Below are 16320 nucleotides of genomic sequence, written 5' to 3' on the forward strand. Positions count from 1 at the left end.
CATCCAGGGTCGCAGTGCACTCATCAATAAACAAGACTGTTTGACAATTAGTCTTCATGTATGTCTGGGCTCAATGCATCCGCTTTTGCTTGAGAGTACTGGTTAGGGTTGGCCAAATAGTAGATTTTTGCACAACTGCAAGCTTCTGGAGGATTATACACCTTGCGGTTTGTAGGACTTCGGAGGCACCAGCAGCTTCAAATACCTGTTTGCTGCTTTGTAATGGCATTTTAGCAGCTGCTCTCTTAATCCGATGAATTTGTCTGGCAGAAAACTTCCTTATTATGCCTTTATCTGCTCAAACCTGTCTATGCTCTATATCAGCCACAAATCTCTTCACAGTACGATGATCATGCTTAAGTTTTTCGTGAAATCTCTAATGTTTTTATACCTTGTCTGAGGCATTGCACTATTTGAAGCTTTTCGGCAGCAGAGAGTTCCTTTTTCTTTCCCATATTGCTTGAAACCTGTGGCCTGCTTAAATGTGGAACATCCTTCTAAGGACTCATTCAGATGACCACATATTTGTGCAAAATTGTGGAACAGATGCAGACCCATTCATTTCAATGGAGCCCCAAAAGAAACGGTCAGAACACCGTGTGCTGTCCACATCCATACTTCCGTTCCGTGGCACTGCAAAAAAGATAGAACATGTCTTATTCTTGTCCGCAATTGCAGTCAAGAATAGGCTTTCTATCACAGGGTTGGGCGTTCCGTGTTTTGCAGACCCACAATTTGCAGACCGCAAAAATGGATACGGCTGTCTGAATGAGCACTTAAGTGGTTTTTATTTAATTGGGCTCACCTGGCAAACTAATTATCACAGGTGTTTGAGATTGATTTCATTGATCCAAAGGCTCTGAGACACAATACTATCCATGAGTTTAATTGAAAAACAAAAAAATTACATCTTTATGACACTTAAATCCAATTTGCATAATAATTTGGAACGCAGTGTATACCCCCCGACCCTTCTTTCAATTCCTACTGCCAGGACTCACTAAGTTCATGTGGGCAGGAAAGCCTTAGGCTTAGGCCTCCCAGACTTCAAAATGATAATCTGTTTACACTTATCAGGGATGGGCAAATAGCCTTTTATGCCTTGTATATCAATAACGTTTTTTTTTTTTTTTTTGTAACACTATCTACCTTAGAGATAACCCTCCCAGACTTTCTATCCTACCATCAAGCCACACAATTACTGCAGATTGTGGACTGGTGTACTTATGGGGGTCTAAGCAATGGGTGGATGTTGAACAATTCTTTCTTCTTACACCACTGTCTGGCTATGTACACACATATACACGCACCCACACTACTACAGGCCCGGCTCTGAAAATAATGGTGTCTGTTTTCCCAAGACCTGATGTTTCCCCTTTCCCATCCCCAACGTTTCCTATACTATCTTCCCAAGCAAGCGTCTATTTCAGACCTCCAAACCCTCACGGGGTGGCAAATACAGCAACTCTTTTAATGTCCCCATCTCTGGCATCTGACTATTCCACTTAGAATGGTTTTCAAATGTAGGTGTAACCCGACTGGTATCTTGCATCGAGCACTATCCCACGCATATTGTATATCGAACTCCCCACTCCCTCCTACTTGATTAACTGGGAACGAGACCTAAACATTAGCTTTTCAGTAGAACAAAGATATTGCATCTACACCTTGACACATAAATCTTCTATTGCAAGTAGGATACAGGTGGCAGGTTTTAAGGTCCTTTCTAGGTGGTACAGGGTGCCGTCCAAGTTACATTCTCTCATATGGATATATCTCCGGTTTGTTGGAAGTGTAGAGGGGATCAGGGAACTATCCTTAATATTTTTTGGGGCTGTCTTGTGCTTATTGGTTTATCGTCAGACGTATGGCATATTACTTCTAGGTTCACCAGTCATGTGATACCAAAACACCTGCCTTTTTTTTTTACTACATCTCAGTGAGATCCCTCTGTCCACATATCAGATTTCTGTGGTGCACTATCTGGTTAATGCTACAAGAGCTTGCATACCGTCTCCCGTTCACTTCAATAGAGCTTAGTCCCTGATAATATTCATGATGTCACTGGGCCTGCGGAAAACGGTGAGAAGGCTGCAGCGCTACTGCCAGCACCTATATCTTCTCAAACAGTTGATCGGTGGGGGTCCCAGGTGTCGGACCCCTGCCGATCAGATGCTGATGATCTATCCAGAGGATAGATCATCCGTAAGAAAAAGCTAAATGACCCCTTTAAGGTTATCATACAGTGTTCTCTGTAGCTTTTTCATTGTGTGTTTATGGCATTATGCATTTATCATTGTTTCTGTATTGGGAAAATTAAATAAAGAATTTTTAAAAATGAATGAAAGCACTTAAAAGGGTTCTCTTTGAATGGTTTAAAATGGTAGACAGTGGCATGTTCTAGAACATGAGTAGGACTGGTTGCCTCTACTTGCAGGGCGTGAGGAAGCGAGGCCTCACTACACATTAACTGGTAATACGATATATGGTGCAACCCTGCATATGATATGCCATCATGACTGAGCAGCCTAACTGGAAAACTCACCAATATGTAGTATAGGCATGTCCAGAGTGTAGTGGGGCCTCACCTCCTCACCCTCCAAGGAAGCTCTGCAAATGGAGGCAACCAGTCCTGCTCACATTCTAGGACAGGTTGCTGGCAGCCATTTTAAATATTTTCCAGAAAACCCCTTTAATAAAGTATGTTACAAAAACTAACCACTTCCCCTACACATAAAAAAATACTGACAGTTACACTTTAAATTTCACCAGAAACAATATGTCATACGTCAAATGGTAATATGTTTTTTCTTACAATTTTTTAACACATTTTTTTCCGGCTATCAAAATAACATATCTGAATATAAGCAAAGATAAGAATTATGGCAGTAAAAGTCCATCTGACTTGAAAGAACTCACCAAAATAATAGCCAGTTTCCATTTCAGATAAAGATCTGATGGCAGTTCTTTTATTTATGTTTTCTGTTGGGCTTTTTTAAATTTATACAGTTTGAATCACCTCTGAAGCATTCAGATAGAGAGTGCTCAGCTGACAATCCTACAACCACCTTTAAAGCCATGAAAAAACAAGTTCCCCACCATACCGATCCATTAGTTAACAGCACCATGGTTTCTCCTGTCTCACAGGTCTTCTGCCTGGGGATAACATTTGATTCTGCCCTGTCCTTCAAGCAACACATCCAAACTCTTACCACCATCTGGTGCTTTCAACTCAAGAAAATCTCTCGTATTCGCTCCTTCCTGACCCCTGAGTCAACTAAAATGTTAGTACATGCCCTCATCTTCTCCCGTCTGGACTACTGAAACATCTTCCTGTGACCTCTTCAGAAAAGCCTACCACCTGCAATATGCATGCTGCACACACAAGCAAAGAAGCTTTTACTCTCGCCTACTGTGTCTTTCCCCTCTTCCTTCTAGATTGTAAGCTCTCGTGGCCAGGGACTTTTCCACCTCTGCACCAGTCCACTAATAAGTTCATGCCTATTGTACTTGTGCAAACCCCCTTTTAGATGTACAGTGACATGAAATTATTGGCTCTCTCAAATAATTAATAATAATAATAATAATAATGTGGCCCCTGGAAAAACAAAACTGACCACAGACATGAGATTTATCTGCAGACCATTTGTAGATCCAGCTAGTGAGAGCCACTTATCTCCCACAGGAAAAAGATTCGGACATCATAAAAAAGTGTCCGATCACACTTTGCTCTGTGATCTGCTGTCATAGGAAGGACAGCCCCATACATATTAGACTGTTGGCTGAGCCTGTTTTCAGACAGCTTAAAACTAATGGGCATGGGCTCCTTAAACCATGGATAGAATAAAATAACTGGGGATGCATTTATTTATTCTGCACGGTTATTCTTAAAATTTGTAATTTTATCTTTATTTTTCTTATTTTAATAACAGAAAAAGCAAAGAACAAATCAAGTAAAAGAACAATTTTCCACCCCATAAACACATCCTCATAAGCAGGAAAAAAAGGAAATAAAATATCTTGTTCATTTACTTGCTTTAAGTCAACCATTCAGTTCAAAAACATATAAATACCTCATATTTACCTTTTACCCAAAGATGTTTTAATTCAAAAGTTAGAAAATGGTTTAAATTAATTTCCCAATATCCTAGTGTAGGGGTGTTACTGGAAAGCCAAAAGCGTGCAATTGCTTTACATGCAATAAATAAAAGCACTACGTATTGCAAATTTAGATTTACATGAAACTGATAAAAATGATACATCCGAGAAGATATATTTTCAGGTCAAGTGGCATAGTCACATGGAATCTTAATTCTATGGGAGATATTACCTCTTTCCAGAACCTACTCAATTTAGGACATCACCAAGTATGGTGGTACCAATCAGATGCAGGCCTAAGACATTTAGGGGAATTATCAGTTTGCCTTCTACCAAATTTCTAAAGAAAATTGGCAGAATAATAAAGCCGATGCATGGACATAAATTGCGTAAGTCTATGGCAGTTGTTTGAGGATATCTTGGGGATGCTACCATAAATTTATTTCTAGCGTTGAGATGATAATTCTCACCTATGCCTAGTCCATTTATTTGGGGACTTATAACTTAGAGATTTAGTATATAATTCAAAAAGGATATTAGAGAAAATGGATATAGATTCTCTTCCACTTCTTAATTGTATAATATATAGAACTCAATTGAAAGTAAATGGAAGAAGTCTTTATCTGATAATTAATTTATTATTTTAAAATACATTTTTCATCTTAAAGAACACTTTCAAGTCACTATTGTAGAGTATCTTAGAGAGCTATGTCACCGCCCTAAACACCTAGACACCCAGAAGTTCAGATCCAGAATAGGATCCAAGGGGGGAGGGGGAAGGGAGACTATTCAGTCAGTTTTGTTTCAGTCTGCGTTGACATACTTTATGCCACATTTATCAAATGTCACGTGTTTGATAAATTTGTCTCCTCCTTAAACCTAACACTTTTGTCTACAATAGCCTCTCCAGTTTTCCTACTCCATCCCCCCCCTCCTTACTGATGTGATATTGAAGTGAAGAGTTATGCCATACAGCTGAAAAATCTAGAAACTTTGTAATTTTTAATATCCCTTTCATGTTTACCCAAACTTTGATTTGATAATTTGAGTAAAAAAAAAAAAAAGTTTGTAAGATATTTTTTTCAACACTCCAGGCTCTAGTACATCTTAAACTGAATTATGACCAAATATATTCAAAGATTTTAGTATATATCTGATAAATGGATGAGATCCCCTAAATATGTTACTAATAGCATTATAGTGATTTAGCATATCCAGATTAGGGAGTTTGTCACCATATAAAGAATTTAAAGTATGCTGAGAAATCCAGGTAGAGACTTAGGGAGGCGTCTGATTGGCTCCTAATCTTTTCTGCAACAGGACAACAACCCCAAACATACTATCAATGCCATTAACCCCTTCAGGACACTGCCATTTTTCACCTTAAGGACCCAGCCATTTTTTACAAATCTGACATGTGTCACTTTATGTGGTGATAACTTTAAAACGCTTTTATTTATCCAGGCCATTCTGAGACTGTTTTCTCGTCATGTATTGTACTTCATGACAGTAATAAAATTGAGTAAAAAAATAAATAAAATTTATTTATCAAAAAAAATTAAAAAAAATTTACCCAAAATTTTGAAAAATTAGCAAATTTCCAAATTTACATTTCTCGACTTTTATAATAGATAGTAATACCTCCAAAAATAGCTATTACTTTACATTCCCCATATGTCGACTTTATGTTTGGATCATTTTATGAATGCCATTTCTAAAACCCACTTTTTCAGGACCAGTTCAGGTCGGAAGTCACTTTGTGAGGCTTACATAATAGAAACCACCCAAAAATGACCCCATTTTACAAACTACACCCCTCAAGGTATTCAAAACTGATACAAACTTTGTTAACCCTTTAGGTGTTCCACAAGAATTAATGGAAAATAGAGATAACATTTCAAAATTTCACTTTATTGGCAGATTTTCCATTTGAATCAATTTTTTCCAGTTACAAAGCAAGGGTTAACAGCCAAACAAAACTCAATATTTATTTATGGCCCTGATTCTGTAGTTTATAGAAACACCCCATATGTAGTCGTAAACTGCTGTACGGGCACACGGCAGAGGGCAGAAGGAAAGGAATGCCATACGGTTTTTGGGAGGCAGATTTTGCTGGACTGGTTTTATGACACCATGTCCCATTTGAAGCCCCCCTGATGCACCCCTAGAGTAGAAACTACGGGATAAGGTGGCAGTTTTGTTGGTACTATTTTAGGGTACATATCATTTTTGGTTGCTCTATTTTTATTTTTAGTTATTTACAACTTTCATCTGACAGGTTAGATCATGTGGTATTTTTATAGAGCAGGTTGTTACGGACGCAACAATACCAAATATTGTTTTGGTTTTTTGTTTCAGTTTTACATAAAGCATTTTTGAAAACAAAAAGGATTTTTTTAGTGTCTCCACATTCTGAAAGCCGTAGTTTTATTTATTTTTTGGGCGACTGTCCTGTGTAGGGGCTCATTTTTTTCGGGATGACATGATGGTTTGATTGGTACTATTATAGGGTGCATATGACTTTTTGATCGCTTGCCATAACACTTTTTGTGATGTAAGATGACAAAAATTAGATTTTTTACACCGTTTTTATTTTTTACAGTATTCACCTGAGGGGTTAGGTCATGTGATATTTTTATAGAGCAGGTTATTACGGACGCGGTGATACCTTATATGTCAACTTTTTTCTATTTATGTAAGTTTTACACAATGATTTAATTTTTGAAACCAAAAAAATCATGTTTTAGAGTCTCCATATTCTGAGAGCCATAGTTTTTGGGTGATTATTTTAGGTAGGGTACCATTTTTGCAGGATGAGATGACCGCTTGATTGGCACTATTTTGGGGTGCATATGACTTTGATCGCTTGCTATTACACTTTTTGTGATGTAAGGTGACAAAAAATTGCTTTTTTTTAACACCGTTTTTATATTTTTTTTTTTTACGGTGTTCACCTGAGGGGTTAGGTCATGTGATATTATATAGAAGGTTCTTACGGACGCTGCGATACCTAATATGTATACTTTTTATTATTTACTTAAACAGCATTTTTAAAACCCCCCAAAAAAACTATGTTTTAGTGTCTCCATATTCTGAGCCATAGTTTTTTCATCTTTTAGGAGATTGTCTTAGGTAGGGGCTCATTTTTTGCGGGATGAGGTGACGGTTAGATTGGTACTATTTTCGCGGGCATACGCCTTTTTGATCGCTTGGTGTTGTACTTTTAGTGATGTAAGGTGACAAAAAAAATTGTTTATTTAGCACAGTTTTTTTTTTTTTACGGTGTTCATCTGAGGGGTTAGGTCATGGGATATATTTATAGAGCCGGTCGATATGGACGCGGCGATACCTAAATATGTCTACTTTTCTTTTTTTCCCTATTAGTGACACTTTTTTTTACTTTATTTGGGGAAAATTAAGTTTTTTTGTTTTTTTTTACTTGAAACTTTTAATTTTGGCGGGAGGGGGAAACTTTATGTTTTCAATTTTTTTTTCACTTTATTTTTTGTCCCACTTTGGCACTTCAACTTTTGGGGGTCTGATCCCCTTTACAATGCATTCCAATACTTCTGTATTGGAATGCATTGCCTGTATGTGTAATACACTGTGTATTACTCATACAGCTTCCTGCCTGTGAGATTCAGGGGGCTGGCTCTCACAGGCTCTCAACCGGAAGACAGCCCCGATGCCTAAGGAAGGCATTGCGCTGCCTTCCATGCCATCGGGTCCCCGTCACAGCAGCACGGGGACCTGATGGCAGCTCCGATCCCTGCCCGATATCGCACGTGCCACGGTCAGCACTGACTGCGGAACATGAAGGCTTAATGCGCCGGCATCGGTGATTTCATGCAGCAAGGGTCCGGCTATCAGTGACTGCCGGACCCCTGCTGCGGATCGGGCGGGCACAGCTCCTGCACCCGCCCGATCCCCATGAAGTACATGTACATCACGGGTCTTTATGTCCTGGAAAGAAATTACGTACATGTACGTCATGGGTCCTTAAGGGGTTAACAACTATCGCAATTGTAAAGAAGAACAAGTAGCCCTGGAAGTAATAATATGGCTCACATGGAGCCCTGATCTCATTATTGAGTCTGTCTGGGATTATATGAAGAGACAGAAGGATTTGAGCAAGCCTACATCCACAGAACATCTGTGGTTAGTTCTCCAAGATATCTGATATAACCTCCCCGCTGAGATCCTTCAAAAACTGAGTGCAAGTGTACCTAAAAGAAGAACGGATACTGTGTTGAAGGCAAAGGGTGGTCACACCAAATATTGATTTGATTTAGATTTTTCTTAAGTTCATTCACCTTGCATATTGGTAACTGATAAAAACAAAGTATTAACACTTCTATTCTTACTTGGCAGCATTTTTCACACCTTCCTAAAATTTTTACAAACATACTTTATATGGCCATTTTTTAATTTTTTCATTTTGGAGCTACTTTTCAAAACACACTTTTGTAAGCAGTGTAATAATAATTTTCTGATTATGTAATTTGTATATTAATACTCACACCGGTAACCCCGATGTGTTCCTACAAACCGGCAGTAAAATACATTGAGAAGACTGCTGAGCACAAACTCTTAGGCCTAGTTCACACTTTTATAGTTTTTTGCGGTCTGTTTTTCACGGATCAGTTGTTCAGTTTTTGAGTTCCGTTGTGTTTCCGTTTCCGTTCTGTTTTTCCGTTCCGTTTTTCAGTATGGCATATACAGTATACAGTAATTACATAGAAAAAATTGGGCTGGGCATAACATTTTCAATAGATGGTTCCGCAAAAACGGAACGGATACAGAAGACATACGGATGCATTTCCGTATGTGTTCCGTTTTTTTTGCGGACCCATTGACTTGAATGGAGCCACGGAACGTGATTTGCGGCCAATAATAGGACATGTTCTATCTTTCAACGGAACGGAAATACTGAAACAGAATGCTTACGGAACACATTCCGTTTTTAATGCGGAACCATTGAAATTAATGGTTCCGTATATGGACTGTATACGGAACACAAAAAAAATGCCTGTACACTCGCAAAAAAAACGTTCGTGTGAACTAGGCCTTAATTGGAGAAGACTTCAGGAAGGGTCCTTTTAATGTATTTTACTGCAGGTTTATGGGAGAACAGCGGGGGAATGTGGTGAGTAGAAATATACAAATTATATAATAAAAATAGTCTATCATTACACTATGCAATGCTTTAGCTAGCCATACACAGCTGTCAAGTCTAAACTAGGCTAGTCGAAACTGTTGGACCAGGATTTGGCCGAATTTGGCCAATCAAGTCATAGACTTGCAGTTTTGGTTCACAAAAGCTGGGTCACATTTTCAGCGTACAAAATTCTGCCTTCAGCCATCTGAGTGATCATAATTAATACTAGTTTTCCAATATCAAAAATAGTTTACCACCAGGTTTACTGTTGATTGGGAGGTCTAGATTTTCTCCAGGATTATTTATTTTGTATAAACCTTTTTACCACCTAATCTATTCCAGTTAATCTTGCTTTAACTTTTAAAGCAGTTTCAGCACCATGACAGGCAATTAAATATACGCATGGATCCATTTTTTTGTGATACCTCCACATTTCATAAAAACGAGAAGTATGCATGTGGCAGCTCAGTGGTAACATGGGCTGGCACAGATGTTACACTAAGTACCCTCCACAACTATTTCTACATATGAGAACACAACCAGATGTTAAGAGTGGCAAAGAGCAGAGCTTGCAGGAATAAGGCTCCATTCACACGTCCGCAATGTGTTTTGCGGATACACGGAGACACGGATCCGCAAAACACGGAAAGCGGCAATGTGTGTTCCGCATTTTGCGGACCGCACATTGCCGACATAATAGAATATGCCTGTTCTTGTCCGCAATTGCGGACAAGAATAGGACATGTTCTATTTTTTTGCGGAAACGGAAGCACGGATGCGGAAGTGCGGATCCGCAAATGTGGATGCGGACAGCACATTCCGTCCCCATAGAGAATGAATGGGTCCGCACCCTTTCCGCAAAATTGCGGAAAGGATGCGGACACATTTTGCGGACGTGTGAATGGAGCCTAACACAAATGTTTTTTTCCTTGAAGTCAAACCACCCTTCCTAAAGAAATCAACAGGTCAAAAGGAAGAAAACCTACATATTAAATATACTATTATTCACTTTCATATCAAAATTGTTACCCATATATATATATATATATATATAGCCTTCAGTTTGATAATAGACCATTCTTTTGAATACATCAATCGGACCTTCAACATGGAATCCATTAACACGTGCTTTGCAAAGATACATTTGAACTAGCCTGCCACTACTGATCCTGAGAACGATAGCCCTGCTTCCTATTCTTGGTTTACATTTAGTCATTAACAGTCACTCTCTACTACAATTAATATGAATCAAGGGGTAACCTTTAAGTGGAAGGCACTAGAAGGTTTCCTTAAAGGGTTTCTGTCACCTGAAAAATGGGTATTAAGCTGGCTGACAGCGATGTGCTCATGTCAGCTGAACATAACTATATTACTGCCATCTCTCAGCCTGAAGCCTTTATTGAGAAAAACAAACTTTTATAATATGCTAATTAGCCACTAGGTGCAACGTCCCCCCCTGCTCCTAGTGGCTCCGTTTGCCCACCTCTTTTCACGCCTTTCTTCTCTTGATTGATAGAGCCAGGCAGCGCTGCTCTCCTCCTGCCGGCCGTGTCTACTGCGGAAATCTCACGCCTGCCCTGTCCCGTTCAGTATTCAGCGCAGGCACAGTGAGGGAAGGACGCTCAGCAGCAGCTGGCTTCCTCAATGCGCCTGCGCTGAATAAGTCACAGTGAAGAAGCCGATTGCCGGAGAACATCCTTCCCTCACTGTGCCTGCGCCTAATACTAAATAGTAGACACGGACGGTGGGAGGAGAGCAGCGCTGCCCTGGTCCTGTCAATCAAGAGAAGAAAGGTGTGAAAAGAGGTGGGAGAACGGAGCCTCTAGGAGCAGGTGCAACGTTCCCCCTGCTCCTAGAGGCTAATTAGCATATTATAAAAGTAAGTTTTTCTCAATAAAGGCTTCAGGCAGAGAGATGGCACTAATAGTTATGTTCAGCTGACACGAGCACATCGCTGTCAGCCAGCTTAATACCCATTTTTCAGGTGACAGAAACCCTTTAAAGAGGACCTGTAATTACAAATGCAATGCAATCTGCAGGCAGGATGTTATGGAGCAGGAGAAGCGGAGTAGATTTATAGCTAGTTTTGTAGGAAAAAATTATGCAAAACTGATTTATTTTATGCACTTAAATAGAGCTGACATATTCCACAGAGCTTTACAGACATTAACATCACAATGTCCCCAATGGGGCTCACAATCTAAGGTCCCTATCAGTATGTCTTTGGAGTGTGGGAGGAAATCAGAATACCTGGAGGAAACCCATGCAAACACAGGGAGAACATACAAACTCCACGCAGATGTTGTCTTTGGTCAGATTCGGACCCAGGACCCCAGTGCTGCAAGGCACCAGTGCTAACCACTGAGCCACCGTGCTGCCCCACAAAAGTGGTGTAAAGGAAAACTGGCTGAGTTACCCATAGCAGCCAATCAGCTTCCACCTTTCATTTTTCGGAGCTCCATTGGAAAATGAAATCTGGAATCTGATTGGTTTCTGTGGGTAACTCAGCCAGTTTTTCTTTACACCAATTTTGATAACTCTCCCCCGTAATTTAAGTTTCTGCTCTTTCTGAGTTCAGTTGTACATGGGAACCAACTTATCAGTGACTGACCAGAACCTACATATACCAATGTACACAGAGAATGCTATCAATCATTGAGAAGATGATGCCCCTCTGTACAACTGAACTCAGAAAAAAACTGATTTAAAAGTATGTTACAAATGTACTGACAAAACAATATTCTGCTCTATAACATGCTGTCTGCACTATTTTTCTTGGCGACTGGTTCTCTTTAAATCCCATTTATGGAAAGTGACCATGCATGTACTGCCATCTCTCCAAGTATGGGACACCTTCATTTGCTAGACTGCTGCAGCACCAAGATGTCAGAACCCTTCTTAGACATGTGTGATTGAGATTTCTAAAGACCTTTTCTATCCTTGTCAGATAATGGACATAGGGCTAGTTGATTTGGGTAACATAAAGGAAGTGACTATCATGATATAACAAACAAGAAGGTAAAAGGTAGATACGTCCCATTGATTTGAAAGGACTGTAATGACTTCTTATAGCAGTTAGGGTAACATTCACACAACCGTATAATTTTATCCGCATCCGTTCGGCATTTCGCGGAATAGATGCGGATCCATTCATTTCTACGGGTGAATAAAATGTGCGGACAACGTTCAGTATGTTGTCCGTATCCGTGTTTCCGCATTTCTAGTCCGCAAAAATATGAAGATTGTCCTACTATTGTCCGCACAGATCGGTCCGCAGCCCCATTCAAGTCAATGGATCCGCAAATTGCAGATGACATACGGAATGGCTACCGTATGTCATCCGTTTTTTGCGGATCCGTTTCCGCATTTTTGAAGGCCTTAGGCACCATTCACACATCCGTGGTGTGTTGCGGATCCGCAACACACCCTCCCCGGCACCCCTATAGAAATGCCTATACTTGTCCGCAGCTGCGGACAAGAATAGGACATGTTCTATCTTTTGCGGAGCTGCGGACCCGAAGATGAAGCTGCGGCCCCATAGAAAATGGATGGGTCCACATCCGTTTAGCAAAATTGCGGAACGGATGCGGACCCATTTGCCGACGTGTGAATGGAGCCTTAATGATTTTTTTCTCTCCATCTTTTTTTTCCTTCCATTTTTTGCGGACCCTAAAAAACGGAAGACATACGGAACACAAACGGAAGTCATTTGTCCGCAAAATGCGTGTGAATGTACCCTTAAGAGAACACAAGTCTTTTTCACACAATAAATTGTTGTGAAACAGCCCAAGGACAGTTTGCAAAAAAAAAAATCTAAAATCAAACAGAAGTTGTGAAAGTGAAGGACATAGAGCAAAAAAACATAGCAAACAGGTGGGCAACTGGGAGTGCTGCTAAACTATCTTCACTTGGGAGGGGGTCATTCCTTGAATGGGTATTCTTAGACTCCATCTTGTGTATACAATAGTAACTACAAGGAGACTGCACAGGCAGCACACCAATCTAGCAGTGTTATGCCACTGGTGTAATAGTCATTGACTGCAGCCAAACAGTGGAAACACAAAAAGCGGCCATATTAAAAACACAGAACTGTAGATACACAGGTTTAAAGGCATTTAAAAGCAGGTGTAAAATACGTATTTAAAACCATGGGCTGCAATAATTATCTAAACCCTGTTAAAGATCCTGCATGGCATTAATTCTATTCAAGTGTGTGAAGGACCTTAGGTGCCCTTTCCAAATTAAGAAACCGAAAAAGCATGTAGCATGGCTGCCTAAAGGATCACTGTCTATGCATTAGGAAAACGCTTAAAGATCGTCCTGACGTGTTTTCTTGAATACAACTGAAAGGTATATCATCCAGCCAGTGAACACTACATGGTGACCCTTAGGAACTGCGCAGGACTAAATCTACACCTCCAATGTAAAAAAAAAAAAAAAACACATGTTATTTACAAGCCAGGTTAACTTTAAGGATAAAGGGTAAGATTGACAGAAGTCTCACAGTAATGGGTGACCATTGGGCTTAACAGAGAGTCTAAACATCACACAGATTTAAAGGGGTGAATCTTTATTATTTAGGAAGTACAAGAATATAGAAAAGTTTAAACAATATTTGCCAATAGACCAATTATGTAGTTAAATAAATGAGAAAGCACACAGCTCTGACTTCTACCAGGACAAGTCTGTGGTCATCAGAATGGCGTCGTTTTTTCAGACTTTAGGAACAGTTATGCCAATGACCAGCTAATGGAAATCACATATTTACCGCATGTTACTGAATATGAGCAAGACAATCACCCCACTGTGCACAACGAGGTGGTTATGGGGTCATTAGACTGATAAATCTACATTCTATTAAAGGCTTGTTTAGGATTTCCTACCCTCGGTGTGCTGTGTCCATCCCGGCCAGCTTCACAGAAATCCTACACTATAAGCACATGTTCACAGTGACTTCTGGCCAGCCATGTGCTGCTAAGCTCACCTTTTGTGCGGATTTTGAAGGACCTTTGTTTTTGCTCCCCTTAGGTCTTCCTCTGGGTCTTTTAGGAGAGGGTTCTCCAGCTGCTGGCTCCTAAATACAGAAATAAACTTGATATAGTTGGAAGGAATTTAACATGGGAAATTATGGCACAGTCTCCAAAGGCAACCTAAACCTTTTTTCTCTGCCATGATATACTGGACTGTTAAAACCTTACAGGGAAAAACATATGTAACTAATGTACAAATCCAATGATTTGCAGGAAAAGAAAACATTTACACACTGAGATGGGTAATAAAAATGTAAGTTGGGCACTTAAGGGCTGTAATGTTTCCTAACCGACATAGAGACAGTTCATTACAGTATAGAGGCTAAACTATGGACTAAGGGGAACCAAGGCAGATTTGTATTTAGGGAGTACACCAATGGGGTAACATAAAGTACACTGACAATGTACTGGTACTGATGATAGATATGAGATAGATAAATAGATGATAGATAGATAGATAGATAGATAGATAGATAGATAGATAGAACATACAGTCAGATCAGCCTATTTGGTTTGTATACAAAGCACCATGTGACCTGACTACAGCACAATATGGCCATCCAGATGAACACAATGCTATTTTCCTCTTCCTTCTTGGGACTCCATGACCTTTTCTAGAGGTGAAACCTCTGCTTTTTCATTGCATTTGTACAGAAAGACCCAGCAATGCCAAGAAGGCTGTGTGCAGGGCAGCACCAGCACCGTGCTAGTAAAACCACATACCACCACTAGTGAAGCCCCCTTGAATGAAAGCCCTCAGTGTATCCACAAGCCATTCTATGTACACCTAGGAGCTGCCCTCACAAGTCACCAGACTACTGGGTACGGCGGGTATTCACGCTTTATTGCATTGTGCAGGCTTTCCATGAACTCCATACTAGTGAGGCGAGTGCTGGAGGGGGATACGGAGCAGGTTCCCCTTGCTGTGTTAGGAGACCCCCTGTATGAATGAGAGTGCACACTGTGCCGGGTGTCCAGCGCTCAGCAGCCGCGGTGCACCAGGCTTTGTGTGAGGTAAAGTGTGCGCCCTGTGAGGTAAGGATGCGGTACTGACTTTTTGCGGTTTCCGAGGTCTCCCCCGTGCCCTCTTCGGTGATTCTGATGAAGGGGATGCAGGATGCTCGGCAGAAGTGGACTGGCGGGCACTTTCTCTTGAACTCATGGTATCTGCTGTACCCCAACGCTGGTCTGCTGCACCTCAAGGGATCCACGCGAGGAGCCGCCGCTGCACCGGACGTCCTGCTGCTGCTGCCACCAGAGTGAGAGGAGAGAAAGAGCGCAGCGATGTGTCTCCTGTAATGTCCTGACCACAGGGGCTTCCCCTGTACACACTGCTGTAGACAAGGGGATGACTGGGAGGTATGCACTGTGCTGGGACGGGGACAATGCAGGTCACAGGGCAGCGGAGGTAACGACTGGTGAGCGGTGACACACGGCTGCTGCGTGGGTCTGGGCACATATAAGTATTGCTGTATGGCCACACGTGTGTGTGATTTGGGGGGGTAAGGGAGGGCTTGTGTTTGTGTGAGTAGGGCATGTGATATAAGGCCGGCCCACGGATTATAGTGGGATGGGTAAAAAAAAAACACCTTTACCCGTGGGTGGAAAAAATAGGAGGAGGCAAAGTGGAGAAGGAGGCAGCGAGCGGAGGCTGGAGGCCAGCCAGATATAACACAAGCAGAGCGGCGCTGCTGGGGAGGGAAACACTGGGGGCCACCTCACGTGGCTGCAGGACTACAAGTTCTGAGTGGCCCCGCTCCAAGCTACAGCCAGGGAATCCCTCATGAGGAGGAGGAGGCGAGCCAGACGCACGGGAGCGCTGCACCGCCATGTGTTCTGTGCTGTGTGCACACCACAATGCAGGCTGGACACACCGCATACAGTAGGACACCTACACTGATAGACAGAATACAATAGGACATCTATATGTACACAGCATACAATAGGACATCTATATGTACACACAGCATACAGTAGGACACCTACACTGATAGACAGAATACAATAGGACATCTATATGTACACAGCTTACAA

The 16320-nt window shown here is 41.1% G+C and overlaps 1 protein-coding gene across 1 annotated transcript in view; it reads right to left on the reverse strand.

Annotated features, from left to right (window-relative positions):
• The window catches only part of HMGA2 (high mobility group AT-hook 2), a 243360-nt gene extending 227650 nt beyond the window's left edge, over positions 1-15710 (reverse strand). Inside the window, exons 1-2 of the mRNA XM_040409219.1 lie at positions 15341-15710; positions 14241-14330 (exon numbers count right to left, since the gene is read on the reverse strand). Of these exons, the coding sequence (XP_040265153.1) occupies positions 14241-14330; positions 15341-15448 (198 nt within the window). The 5' untranslated portion in view covers positions 15449-15710. The remainder of the gene's footprint in view (positions 1-14240; positions 14331-15340) is intronic.
• Between the last annotated feature and the right edge of the window lie 610 nt (positions 15711-16320).

The sequence above is a fragment of the Bufo bufo genome, chromosome 1 (genome assembly GCF_905171765.1).
Source record: "Bufo bufo chromosome 1, aBufBuf1.1, whole genome shotgun sequence".
NCBI classification, from domain to species: domain Eukaryota; kingdom Metazoa; phylum Chordata; class Amphibia; order Anura; family Bufonidae; genus Bufo; species Bufo bufo.